At 38.8% G+C, this 13,742-nt stretch overlaps 1 protein-coding gene across 1 annotated transcript in view; it reads left to right on the top strand.

Moving 5' to 3' along the window:
• NKAIN3 (sodium/potassium transporting ATPase interacting 3) overlaps positions 1-13,742 on the top strand; it is a gene marked incomplete at both ends in the record, with an annotated part of 333,249 nt that overhangs the window by 167,786 nt on the left and 151,721 nt on the right. The window contains one exon of the mRNA XM_082045593.1: positions 6,563-6,700. Coding sequence (XP_081901719.1) covers positions 6,563-6,700 — 138 coding nt within the window. The remainder of the gene's footprint in view (positions 1-6,562; positions 6,701-13,742) is intronic.

Here is a 13,742-nt window from a genome sequence, read left to right as displayed (position 1 = left end):
GAAACTATTGGTAATGGTAGAAGGAACAACAGTCCTCAGAGATTTCTCATGTCCAGGAAACTTTCTCTTTCTGAAGCTGCAGGTAAAAATTATGGCAATATGATGAAGCAGGGAGTCTTGGAGAAGACATCTTTATCCGTAGGAACAGTAGTTAGTATGGATGATAAGCTGTACCCTGGCAGTTCTCCTGTGATAATTATTAGCAGCATCAGCCAACTCTGAGTCTTCCATACATAATTCAAATATATCAGATAATTCCAAACTTGAACTTAGAATGTGAATGCTCTGCACTGTAATTTCTGGATTCACCATTTTTTGTATATTATTTACATTTCTGAAAGCTGGGTAAACAGTGTCCATTTGGGAAGACCTAATAATTTGTATCTGCTTTTTCCTAGTTTTAAAAACATTTTTATTCCAAAAAAGGTTTCAAAACTATATAGTTATGCAGTTACTAGGTATTTAATTTTCTGACTGCTGTCAGATTTCCTGAATACAAGTTGGTTAGATATAGAATGGATGCTTTCTTGTTGTTGTAATTTCTAGAGATTGTCTTACATGACAAATTGAAGCAGCTTTTTAATATCCAATGTAGAGTTAGATTATACTTTCCCGATACTGTAAACTCAGTAATTCATAGGGTATCAAATTTGCATATATTTCTACATATCATTAACCTTATTTTTTTTTTTATCAAACAAGTTTATATTCTTATGTTTATATCAAGTCACTTTTAGGTCTTTTCTTGTTTAAAATGATCCGTTATATATGAAACCTCTTTTTCTTGATCCAGTGACTCTTTCTGTTATGGCTGTAGATCTATTTATTCATCTCAAACTAACATGTCATTTATAAAAGCTTTTCCATTAAAATATAAAACTGACTGTTATCCAAGAGGTTTCTGACAGAAGAGAAAATTGAGTTTTTACACTCATTTTGAAAAGTTGACTTTGTAAGTCTGCTGTGGTGTCTCATCACTCAGACAGCTTCTGATACGTCTTTTGAAGTATAATAGGACACGAGCATTTAGAGGAGGGGTTTAGTCCATAGGGGGCATTTGTTGAAGTCTGCTCTCAAAAATGTTTTTTTGATTTCTCCATTGACTAAGGATGTCTCAGTAATCTCTTTCTGTAGATCCTATACATCCTATTGCTGTCTCACCCTTTATTTTGTTATGCCTTCACCATAACCAGCGTATGGGGCATTGAGGCTACAGCTGCCCTAATTTTTCAGGATGTTCCAAATGTGCTGCACATCTGGTTGATCCATCTAGGTGGAGAAGCTAGAAATTCAAACAGATGAGCTCAGCTAGACTTTTTACTGCTCTTAACACAAAAGGGCTTGGGCATGGCCAGAAGAGAAAGTTCAGCCCGTGTGACTAATGCAGCCCAGTGTTGCAGTTAAGAACGAGATAAATGTGGTACATCTTCATTAAGTGATGTGATACAATCCCATTGGAGCATTTTACTGCTTGTGCTAGTCTCCCAAGTTGTGCACTTTACATTACAAGCTTGTCAGTGCTGATGATGACTAAATAACAAAGTACTCCCTTGGCAGCAGTAATAAGAAATATTATGCCTCCTTTTCCAAGTGCTGTTATGATAAGAAAATGTTGTTTCCTATAAAATTTGATAAATTTTCATAAGTTCTTGGGATTTTTTTTTTTCCACACAACTGGACACAGATTTCACTAAAAACAGATCCCCAATTTTTAATAATTTCCCAAAACTGAAACCTTCCTGTTTTACTACAGGGAAGCCTTAGGTTTTCTTTCCACTTTTATGTTAATTGTTAAATAACAGTATCAAACAACAGTTTATGATGGACACTCCCAGACTTTGTTGTCTTAGTTATCACGAGTAGTGGAGGTGCCAGGCTCTCCCAAAATATGCTTGTTAGGAAAGTGATATGACAGTGAATCCCCAGAGGACCTCAGTCCCATTGAGCATACCCCATTTCTCCAGCCTTGAGATCCTCTGCCCTACTAAATTGACATCTGCCTTCTAGCAGTGGGAGAAGTTGAGGCAGGTAATTTTGGCAACATCTGTCTTGCCTTCAGGGTTCAGGTTTTTTGGCTGCTTTCTGAAGAACCTGAAATTCTCTTGGGAAATTTTTTGGCTGAGGAAAATGGCATCTTTATCATAAAATGTTTTCGGTGAAAGATTTCAAAGCACTCACATACATGTAACTCCAAGTGAAACTATTTTGTCATAGTCTCTGCTCCTTTCCAACTGCACCACATGGCACAGCTCAGTTTGGTGGCCACTTGTGACCGCTGAGATTTTGGATCTGTGCAAAAAAAGATAGTACTGGTTCTGCATGTCTGTGTAAAAACAGCCTATAATTGTGTACAGCTATCTATTTCCCTCCCTTTATTCTGAGATTTCTGTGCAGTGAATTACCTGAATCGCAGACTGGGTTAGGGACTGGTTTTATTCATTTGTAGAGAGCTAAAAAGTCTGTCATCTTGACCTCTGCTTGGGGACTCTTGGGTGAAATACTAGACATAGGAACAGCAGCATTTACATGCTTTCTTTATTTAGTGCATATTGCTCATGGTATAAAGAAAATACAACTTAATATGTTTCCTCTGCCATTATCATGAATTATTAGTTTTTTAACTTCTATCTGTGCTGTCTACAAGAAGGTTTCATAATGTAAAGAAAGTAGCCATTTCAGTATGATAGACATGCCTCCTACCTCTTTCTTTTCTTTAGATTTTTTTCCTGAACTAATGTATTCTGTGGGCTTTAGGGATGAGACAAATTACTCTGTGTTGGCGACAAGAGCAAAATTAATGAGACTCAGCTGCACAGAAAAGTCTCACTGCAGAGCCTGATGGTGAAAGCACTTGTTAGGGGGGAAGGAAAGGTGCTGTATGTTTGGCGTCCTGCTCCCAGGACTCGTTTGGCATTTTACTTTCTGTCACTGTATATAAAAATAAAGAGCGAGCCCTGCAGGCAAAAAATGCAAGCAACTCTCCCAATTGTGGATAAATGCCACAAGCAGTAGGCTGTAGACTCATGTTTCTCCTTGTGCTCTCGTTTTGACTCAGTGAGTATAAATTTTTAATTTTTGGTCAGTGACACAGCTGCAAGGATAAGCTCTCCTCTTTGGTATCCTAATGGATAGGAGGTGGGAGGAGAGGAATAGACACCTCGGTGGGCATCAGGAGAGGAAATTGAACCTTTTTTCTCTGTGGTGGGTGCCTTTACCATCATAGCCGATAAAAAGACTAATAATTTTTATACATCTACCTACTGTGCATATACACATTTGTACAACTGTCTTTGGGAAGATGCTTGTGGTTGCTTTGGAATTCTGTGGGATCCCAGTCCTGCCAGGTGTTCTCTTAGCTTGTTTGGCAGATAGCAATGAGGTGTAATGAAGGTAGAATTTGTATTTGATCCAGTTTAGGCATGACCGGAGTCCCAGGCCCGTTGGCATGGGTCTGCTGGCAAAGTACAGTGGCTCTGTTCATTGACATCTCAGTCCTGTCTTTTGGGCGTTTAAGGTGCTGATATACATGGCTCTGAAAGGCTGCTCCTAAGGACCAATTCAAGAAGGGACATATACTAAAGAGCTTCATTCATATCTATGCTGCAGGCTTTTGTCTTTCAAGACTACATAAAATGTCTGCGAGAGTAGGGCAGCCGTCTCTTACAGCAAACCATCTGTGTGAATGAATTTCTTCAATACTCTGACCAAGCCCTATGCTCTCGATAACAGCAAATTCACATATGCCTGAGGAAGAAGCCAGGAAATAGCATGTCATTGTGGGTGATAGCGAGCTGTTAGAGTCCTCCACCAAGTTAACCAGGCTCACTGTGACTAGTGGTCTTCCCAGACAGTTCATCCCCACCCAGGGACCATTTTGATTAGGTAGGTATGTAATTTGTGCACAGCTGCCCTGTTTCAGAGCCAAGGACATTTTACTGGAGGAAATTCTAAGCCAGTTGCCTTCAGTGCTGGGAGTATTATAGGACACACTCAGTTTATTGATGCAGGTGAACACATAGGCTACGTGAGAGTTTCAATGAATGTCAAGGCAGAGGTGGCTCATGAGGAGATTCTAGTCTGATTTGGCATCTCCATCATCTGCTCACTTGGTAATATTGGGGCTCCCAGCAGAAGGTACGTTGTGTGAAAAATGGTGATCTGTAGATTATTTAGGTGCCTTGCTGGTCCTGCAAGATCTCCACTCATAGTGATGGGAATGAAACAGGCTCTGGCTCTGTTCATGGATTTCATAAATGTATTCCTATGTGATGCAGGACAGAAGTCTTGGTATGTTGTTGCTAATACCATAAACTATGAGTTTTGCCTGTGCCAAAGAGTTTTTGAAACTGTCTGCCTTCTCACACATGGGATTTGGGGCACCCTTGTACTGTGCTGTGTGATGTGTTCTGTGTTTTAGGGAAGCTACAGGCAGGGGTATTCCCAAATCTGAGATCACTTGAATTGCACATTAGAGAGCGGCTGAAAAAGGAAGTGATTCTGAGGTGTCCCTAGTGAAGTCCCAACTAAGCCATTATTGTGATGCTTATGAGTCTCCCACAAGTTGAAGGCGTTACAAGAATGGCATCAGGGTCACTGTTGTCATGTACGAGTTAGGACACCCACATACTTTCAGGAGGGTGACACCACTGGCCATTGAAATTCCATCTGACGTCCATGTAAATATATAATTTTTTTAATTTGGTCATTAGCTTCTGTAGTTCTTTTCCATGTTGAGGGAAGAAAACTAATTATTGGTCCAGATGTTGTAGGACAATGAGCTGAAAGAAGGGAGTGCAGTGTGAAGAAAGCAAGGTAGATAGCTAATGCTACCTGAGCCAACAGCTTCACTTAATGGGACTAGTGTTCCCTCTGAAATTCTCTCTTACCTACAGCATGAAGGAATATAGTTTCTGTTAAGATAGCAACATTTTACATGTCCAAGAGAATAATATCATTTTAACATTGTCAGGTGTGTGATAATTTTTCAATCATATGTACTGGGCCAGATGTCTAGGTAACAAAAGTCCATGCAACTTCAGTGATTGTAGGGGAGCTGCACCAAGTTGATGATTCAGCCTTTGTTGAATTATCGTATTTATTAACCTCAGCATAGATAATGTGGTTTTCATGACTGGTATGAGGGATTATTTTTGTCCAGAAAATAAGGATTCTGCTCTCAGTGACACCTAGCCCTGTCTTTTAGGTGAGGGCTGAACCTGGCCATTGTGTGTAAAATGAAATATTTTATGTGAAATACAACATATGATAATACTTTGGTTGGTATTCATAGGGCCATGCTTACTCCATCTGTCTCAGTTATAAATATTTTACATGCTTATTTCAGTAAATTTTAGGGTTTTTAACAGTGTAGTAAAATCAAGTGGATGTGTAATAAATTCTGGCAAACACAGAAACTCGGTTGTTTCTCAGTAGGGTTCTATTTAGCTGCTCAAAAATCTCTTGCTATAGTTGGAGAAATATTGAACTAAGTTTAAACTTTAACAAATGTGCTGCTGAGAAAGTTGATTTTAGTATCTTTAGAAGAGTAGGCTGAATTGTCAAAAATGAGTAGCGAATGGGTTTGCAGAAGAATTTTAATTTGGCTTTTTAAAAAAATTTTTGCCTAACATTCAGAAACGCAGAATCACCTAAGAACCACATGCTGCTGCAAAGATGAAGGTTGATGTCTCTTAGCTTCCTTCATTTCCATATTCGACTAAATCCACCTCCAACAGTGTGCAAGGAGGCCATTAGGCTACCACCATGTCTTTCTGATTTGCACTTGCCCGAAGTAACTACCAGCTTTTGGCAGAGTGCAGATAACTCATTTGGCTGTTGGTTTTGAATCAGCTTACTCCAAGGTGTTCCAACTTGTTCTACAGCCTTTCACTCCCTGAGCCTACCTCTGTGCCTCAGGTAGCGAGGAGGTCCCAGCAGTCTTCCTTTATTCCCACATTAGAGGACTCTTGGGAATGTAGCCAATAGCCACATCTAGGTCTCCTCTGAACCTTATCTACCCCTTTTTGCCCAAATCTCTCTGCTTTAGGAATAGATTAAGGAACTTGCAGACAAGTCTAGTTGAGACTAAATCTAAGAGAACTAAGACACGGGCAAGGGAGGGAGCATGATGATACTTCAGTAACAATAGCAAGGTTCTCATGGCTTTGCCCAGTTTAGATGAGCTTCTGTTGAAGAAAAATTTTGTATTTAAATAAATATTGTCAAGCCTTAGAGTTTCCAGCATGCAATAATAAAATAAAACTTGTCTCCATTTGGTTTGTGGTGGTATTTTTGTATTTTGTGAGGGCTTTACAAATATTTTCTTAAATTGAAGTTTTTTCCAAGTGCTTTTTCATCATAGAAAATCCATATATTGACTAGTAGCTATCTTCAGACACCAGTGTACTAATAATACTGGCAAGGGTTACACACAGGAACCATAGCCTCAGAATTTTGCCATACTTTTCTCTGGTGAAGCCTGATGCAAGTAAAAAACTATGTCAAGTGTTTTGTCTCACTCATAATTAAAAAGTGGATGTTCTGTTTATGTGTTTTTTTACAGCTGGCAGCATTAGAGAGACAAATCTTTGACTTCCTTGGTTTCCAATGGGCTCCTATCCTTGGCAATTTCCTACAAATAATAGTTGTCATTTTGGGTTTGTTTGGAACCATCCAGTTTAGGCCTCGATATATAGTCGTGGTAAGTTCCATTTATTATCTATTATTTTTTTTTGCATTTGGTTTTAAAACCTGTCAAATTACATAGCAGAATTTTCTTGGTTTCAAAACAGCAGATGGTATTTTTGTAGAAACTTTAGAGGTCTCCATGTCTTTTTGCAAATTTAGGCCTACTGAGTGGCATTTCTGAGATTTTGGAAGCTATAATGAATGGGTAACCTAGAGGCAGCGCTGCCAAAAATATGACTGTGATACAAGTTCTTAGTAAGATTCTTTAAAGAATGAAATACCTAGATGGGTCATGGGAACATCTACAATAACACTATGCATAAATGAAGGAAAGAAATACAAATTGTTGTTCTCTTTGCAATAGACAAGCAGAATCAATGGTCCTTTTAAGAAATTGTAATGGTGAAGTTATACTTATCTATATCTTCCTCTTAAACAGGGAGAAGCAAGGATTCTAGAAATTCCTTTGGTCTTATGACCCATGGGTTCCAAATAAATCTCCTCCTCACATATAACTTTGCCAAACCTTTATTTATGGCCTTGACTCTAAATGGTTGTAAGTTGTCTCTGATGCTTGTAACTTGAAGCCTTGCAGATTTTTTTCACCTGTTCTCAACATAATCAGGAATGAAAAAACTGTAAAGGAAACTGCCAACAAAACATATCCCTTTTCCTCCCACACAGCCTCTCCTGAATGGATGAATATTATGTCTTTACCTGGCAATGTCTGTATCTGGAACATTTGAGTTGTGTTGTCAGTAATAGATTTTAAGAGGCTAAAGTTATTTTTTTTTCCTCATAAAAGAGTGAAATAAATGTCTGCTGGGGAAAACTCATTAAATAAATACTTAAAAACCTTCATCTTTTATAGTCAAGCCTGGAATCATGTAATTCTTTGTGATGTCTTAAAAGAAAAAAAAAAAGTGAACAAAAAGCACACCCACGGTTCTTTATACTCACATTAGCTAAGCTTCACAAGCAGACTATAAGTAATTGAAAATGGATTGGTGTAAGTAGTAGCACTTTTATCTATTAACTGTGGTTGAAGAACTGGGCAGCAGTGGGTAAACATCCACACCTTGATGACTCACCTTTCTGCTTCACGTTCTCCATTTTATACATAAGACATCTGAAGCAAGTGAGGGTAAGCATCTGTAAAATCACACAGAAAATTTGTGTCTGAAGTACAACACCACAAAATCTCTTGCCCCTCAGGTTCAGTACTGCTGTTCAGTGGTGGAAACTCTGCTTTAGTTTTCAAATGGAACACAACAGATGTTGACTGTTTCTGTATCTTTTCCAATGTAAATGAACATTTTAGACTATATTAAAGTTGGTTTAAGGTAGAGTTAGAAAACTCATAATTACAGAAAAAACACCTCAACAAGACACTTTATCCTCAGATTTAACTGAACTCACATTCTGATTTAACTTTAAACACATCTTTAAGAGCTCAAGCTATAGTAGGAGCAAATACTCACTACTTGGGAAGATCAAGACTTTAGAGCAGCTTCTATCCTTAGTAATGTGAGGTTCCCAATGAAGTAGGAATAGCTTGAGCCAAATCCTGAAGTTTGAAGAGTGAAAGTACACCACTTGTCTGGAACCAGCCTCACGGCTCAACATCAGTAGAAGGGGGTGGCTTGCATGCCTCCTTATTCCCACTGTTCTCTCTGGCTGAATACTTCCCAAACCCTCTCCACCAATTCTGGCAGCAGCTAACTGGACCCTTCAGTGAGCTGGTTCAGTCTGAAGCTGTCAGAAAACCAACCTAGTGAAAACTGGAGAGTTTTTTGCTGGATCGGTGAGCTGAATCCAATCTGTGAGGTTCCCAGTGAGTGCCAGGACCAGCATAAGGCAGTGATTGGGACTGTGCAGTCGAAAGCAGCAGTGCAGAGGGGAGAGGAGGAAATGCAAGTCCTTCCTTATTGCTATGTGCAAGCTTGTCAGTTCAGCCTCTTGTCTAGCTTCACCCTCGGGCTGAATTCAGTGAATACCTCAAGCCAGCATAAGCAATAATTCTCCTTTTGCTCAGCTGCTACCTTCAGTCCCTGTTCTGTTCCTTCATTTGCGCCAGCACAAGCATCAGTTCAGCCACTTGATAAACTATCAAATTTAAACAGATACAGCTGAAAAGCAAGCATTTTCTTTTTTCCAGTGTTAATTTAAGTGTAGGTCCACTCTCTGACCTGTTTTTCTTGTTCCAGAAGAAGGGAGAAAGTGTGAAAGGGGAAACAGGAACAAGTAGCCAGAGGACAGGGAAAAGTGCTTGGAGTCTTTCTGTAGCAGTGCAGGGTTATACCAGCTTAACGTGCTCATTGAGCCGTAGCCTGAGGATCTTCCAGGCTCTACCTAACACATGCTTACTAGAAGCTGTGCTTTAAGGCTATCCAAACCACAGCTGGGCTTTGCCAACTGTCCTCAGAAGCCCCAGAGCAATCTGCTGTACAGAGAGCAAAGACCCCAGCTCCAGGCTGTCTTCACTAAGGCAAAAGGGAATCCAAAGGCATCTCTCCTGAGGAAGGACATAGACTGCCACCCTGTTTCTGAAACCCTTTAGAAACAGTCCACCTGTTAAAGCAGGAAACTTTTACTGCTGGCTTCAAATATAAACTCTGCTTAATGCAAATCTTCAGCAAGGTCCTGAATTTCAGTATTGCTTAAAGAAAATGCAGAGAGATTTCTTCCCAGGCTTTGAGAAGTGAATTGGGCTCCAAATTAATTGAGAAGCTTCATGGGCTTCTGAGTCCATAGCTGCACCTTCAACCATATCTAAACCCTTGGATGTGTTAGTGGTTGCTGTCCCACATTAGAGTGAGAATTTGGTACTGTGGCTTTGGCAAAATAAATATGTTGAGTCATGCTTTTATGGACTGTGATTGCTTCTGGTTTAGCTTAAGCTAAATCCACTTTAACAGGAGAAGTAAACAAATACTTCAATGTAGTATCCATTGTCATTTCCTTAAGACTTCCCTGGAAATCAGCTTCGTTAGTGCAGGCGGTCCCATAAGAATATAAAAAGAGAGAGAGAATCATGTCAGATACAAAAGTTTACTTCTGTAAACTGTCTACACAAAATTGATTTGGCACATGTGGGCGCAAATTGTCCCCATAATATTCTGTCATACTCTGGTAGGGATCTTGACTTAAGCCGACCAGCTCTAGGGTCCTTGGTTTGACCTGAAAAGAATGTCTTTAATCTGTCTTCTATGTGATGAAGGCTGTGCCTGAAGGTTTCCCTGACAAGAGAATTTACACAAAAGCTTTCACTTTGCCATCCTATGCTGCACGTGTCATGTTCTCTCCTCTCAAAATTTAACATATGTCAGGAATGAGAAAGTAAGTGAATAAACGTGTTACATGTAGGGCCATAACTTGAAGGCCATCTATAGTGCAGTCAAATATGAGACTTGTTCTGCAGGCACAAGTGAGCAGGTTTTTCTTGCAGATACCTAGAACTGAAGAGCGCAGAGAGTACTGTGCTGGAAGCTGGATAAACACAAAAGCAGTTGGATGCTTCTAACTTTTCCACTGTAATTGAACCCAGGCAAGCTAGTTTATCACTAGCATTTAATGACTACATAACTGCAGTTTCTTTGACAGCAGTATGAGCATGGCCATTGTAAATTAGAAGTCTGAATAAAGAAATGAGTTTTGCATCATAGTTTGAGTGATACAAAATATAGTCTGAGAACTTTCTATAAAAAAATGGGCCTTCAGATACAGGAGTATAAGGATGGTGATTCTGAAATAAATCTGGAATTTCACTTGTTCATAGATAAAATTCTGAGTCCTCAGAGCTTAGGAAACACAGAGAGAGAGAAGAGGGAGCAACAGCACTAACTCCAAGTGTCCAAATGATCTTAAATCCAATAATTATTTCTAATAGTTTTGTATTAATTAGTAATTTAGATCAGCTTCTGCAAACAATTTGTCCTGTAACCAAGTGGATGTGCTATTTTCAGTACTTGAATATTTTGTGGCTGAATTAAATCAGTTTGAAATTCCCAGGAGACATAAAAGTGTAGAAATGATTACTAATTTTCCCATATTAGCTCATTTGAAACTTATCCAAACATTTGCAAAGAAGAAAAAACAGCTAAATTTCAGTTCTAACTACATTGTAACATCTGTCACACAGGTCCAGAGTTCTGCTGTGATCCATTTTCCTGTGCATGCTTTTCATTTCTTAATAGAATTTGCTATTACCAGCAAGATTTTCAGGCTGTTAAAATTGATTAAAGATGATGACAGGATACTTGTTAAAGCTGGTTGGTGTTTTTTTTCCCCTCTCCTACTTCTGATATGGGACTTCAAAAGACCTCTGAATGATGACTCATATAGCTACGATTGCACAAACTTGAACATAAATGTATTCATGAAGAGTGAGAGATGAAAATAATACACTTAATTAGGGGGAATATAAAGTGGAAATCTCTGTTTTGCTTGCTTTAACTTATTCCATTAAGTAATATGATATATAGGCAATGTGTACACCTGAAAAGCCAGGAGGCAATTTCTTAAAAAAAAAAAAAAAAAGAAAAACAAAAGAAAAAAAAAGAAAAAAAAAACCAACAAAACAGAAGAAAGGCTGCACAGGATACTTCACACACTGTTCAAGCAAATGCTATACAAACATGCTTCCAGTTTCAAACCCATGTGAAATATTTAGGCATCTAAAATTACTCCTTTAATATCCTTCCTGGTCGGTCCTGAGTTGTTACTGTTCCATATTGTTCATTTATGCCACTTTCCTTGTCATCTTTCACCAACATGACTAAGTAGGGCTCTGTAGGTATTGGTGCCTCTGAGGCACAGCCAGGTATTACAGGACGACAAACTGACAACTCAGTAGTTGCTGCCTTTCCTTTGAAGTATCCCTGAGCCAACATTTGTTTGCCCTAATGCCAAGACACTGTCGGAGGAGGTGCTGCACTTTGGATTAAATATACACTTGAGATAGTTTATTCATTATAGCTAAAATTATCCCACAATCTTTGTAATAATCTGACTCAGAAATTTCCATTTTCTCTCTTACCTTTAAGTTTCAGAAGCCATCCTTTGCTTTTTTCCTTAAGACTTTCTTTTTTGTGACATTGTATCTGTGATTTAACTCTAGAAGTGGTTGTATTTCACTAGTATATGAAAGGTATCTCTGCATCAGTTTCAATATGACCTGTAGAGTCAGAAGAAGTATGGAAATATCACTATTATAGAGAGGCTGGTATTGAGAAAGGAGATCTGCAAGGAACCAACTGGGTTGGACAATAATTTAATAGACATTTAACCTGTAAGGTTTAGGGTGTACTCTCTTCACAGAACTTAAAAGATGCAAAATGCTTTCTCACATGGCATAGTGTACAATCCTTAGTGCAACAGACCAAAAGCAAGAAGGAATACATGGGGAGAAATCAGCAAATATTATCACCAGTGTCCTGGGTTCTTCCAGCAGCAGGAATTTGTTTAGGCAAAAATGTCCAGATGGTTTTTAAGTAATGCATCATATGGGCTATAAAATAATATAAAACAAAACTAACAAAAAACCCCAAACAAACAAACAACAATAACAAAACAAACAAAAACAACCACACCTCTTCTTATTGATTTAGCCTGTGTGGAAAATTCCTTCTTCAGGCCAGATATGGTGAGGGTTGTGATGCTGAGCATGAGACCAGCTGAGCTGGGGAGCACTGAATGTGGCTGGTGAAAGAACCAGGCAGGAGGCTTGGAGGGGGGTTGAAAGTGAGCAGACACAGCAGGACTGTCAGGGTAGTGTTTGGAACACAGGGCAAGAGAAGTTGAGTGGCAGGTCAGGTGAGGTGCCTTGGGAGTGAAATGAGCCCTGAGGTTCACCATGAACCTGAAGCTTCAAACTCTAACCACTCCTCCCTTGACAGCAATTGTCTGCCAATGCGTATGACACCTTCCCTGCCTGTTGTCCCTTCACACAAAGGACAACGACTGGGGACTACAGGCAATTTCTCTGCTAGCTGAAAGGAGAGGTCTTCCTAATGGATCTGAAAGTTAAACCTCAAGTGGCAACCTAAGCAGTTATTAATGTGACACCACATAATGGAATATTGTTCTTTTTTAAAACAAAACAAAACAAAACAAAAAAAACAAACCAAAAAAAACAACCTTGAAGGCATATATATATATATATATATATATATATATATAAAAATTTACACAAATAATGTTCAGAAAGTAATACAAATTTTTCAGGAAGAAGCACTCAACTATTAAGAAAAACTGTTATTAAAGCCATCCTGTGCTATCTTAATGTGATCCTTTTATATATTTGCAGCTTTGAGCCACAAGGATGCATATTGGGTTTTTTTTCTAGGGGCACTTCAGTTGCAATAGAAAGGACAGACTTTTGGGGTTTTTCTGATGATAGTGGTAGTAGATATAGAATAGAAACTTGATATGCAGAAAATAGAAGACATGGGAAGAATGGGGCATGTGATAGCAAGAACAAAATGATTGCTTCTGTTGTGAAGGCTGCACTGGGTAGCTGAGTTTTATCTCTACTCTCAACAACCCAAACCTTTTTTTGACACAAAGCGAGTCACATAAAGCAAGCTTCTCACATGCTTTGTTTTCCCCTTGCATTCTGCATTCTTGTCTTGAGACCCTGTGGTCTTATTTGGGTAAGTGCTGAATGCTCATCCCTAGGGAGCTGAACACTGAGCTTATAAAGCACTGAATAACCCATATGTTCTGAAAAATGAAGTCCTAAGCATCTCAAGTTGGATGCCTATGATGTATGAATACTTGTGAATGTAATCTCTGCATGTATCAGAACATCATTTGCATTCTGAGCGCTGTATCATTCCCTTATAACATAAAATAAATTAGTTAATGTTTGTGCAGCTCTCAGACAGTACAGTGATGAGCATCTTAGAAAATCTCATGAGGAAATTAATATTCTGTCCTCTGAACAGGGTCTGAGTGACAAAAAGAAATAAAATATTGAGCTAGCTGTTCATAGAATGTATTAAGGAAAGCAGGGTCTTTGAAAATAAAAATATACCTATGATGATTTAATTAAT

The sequence above is a fragment of the Streptopelia decaocto genome (genome assembly GCF_964273445.1).
Source record: "Streptopelia decaocto genome assembly, chromosome: 2".
Lineage (NCBI taxonomy): Eukaryota > Metazoa > Chordata > Aves > Columbiformes > Columbidae > Streptopelia > Streptopelia decaocto.
Note: the sequence above shows the minus strand (reverse complement) of the source record. Positions and strands in the feature narration are given on the sequence as shown.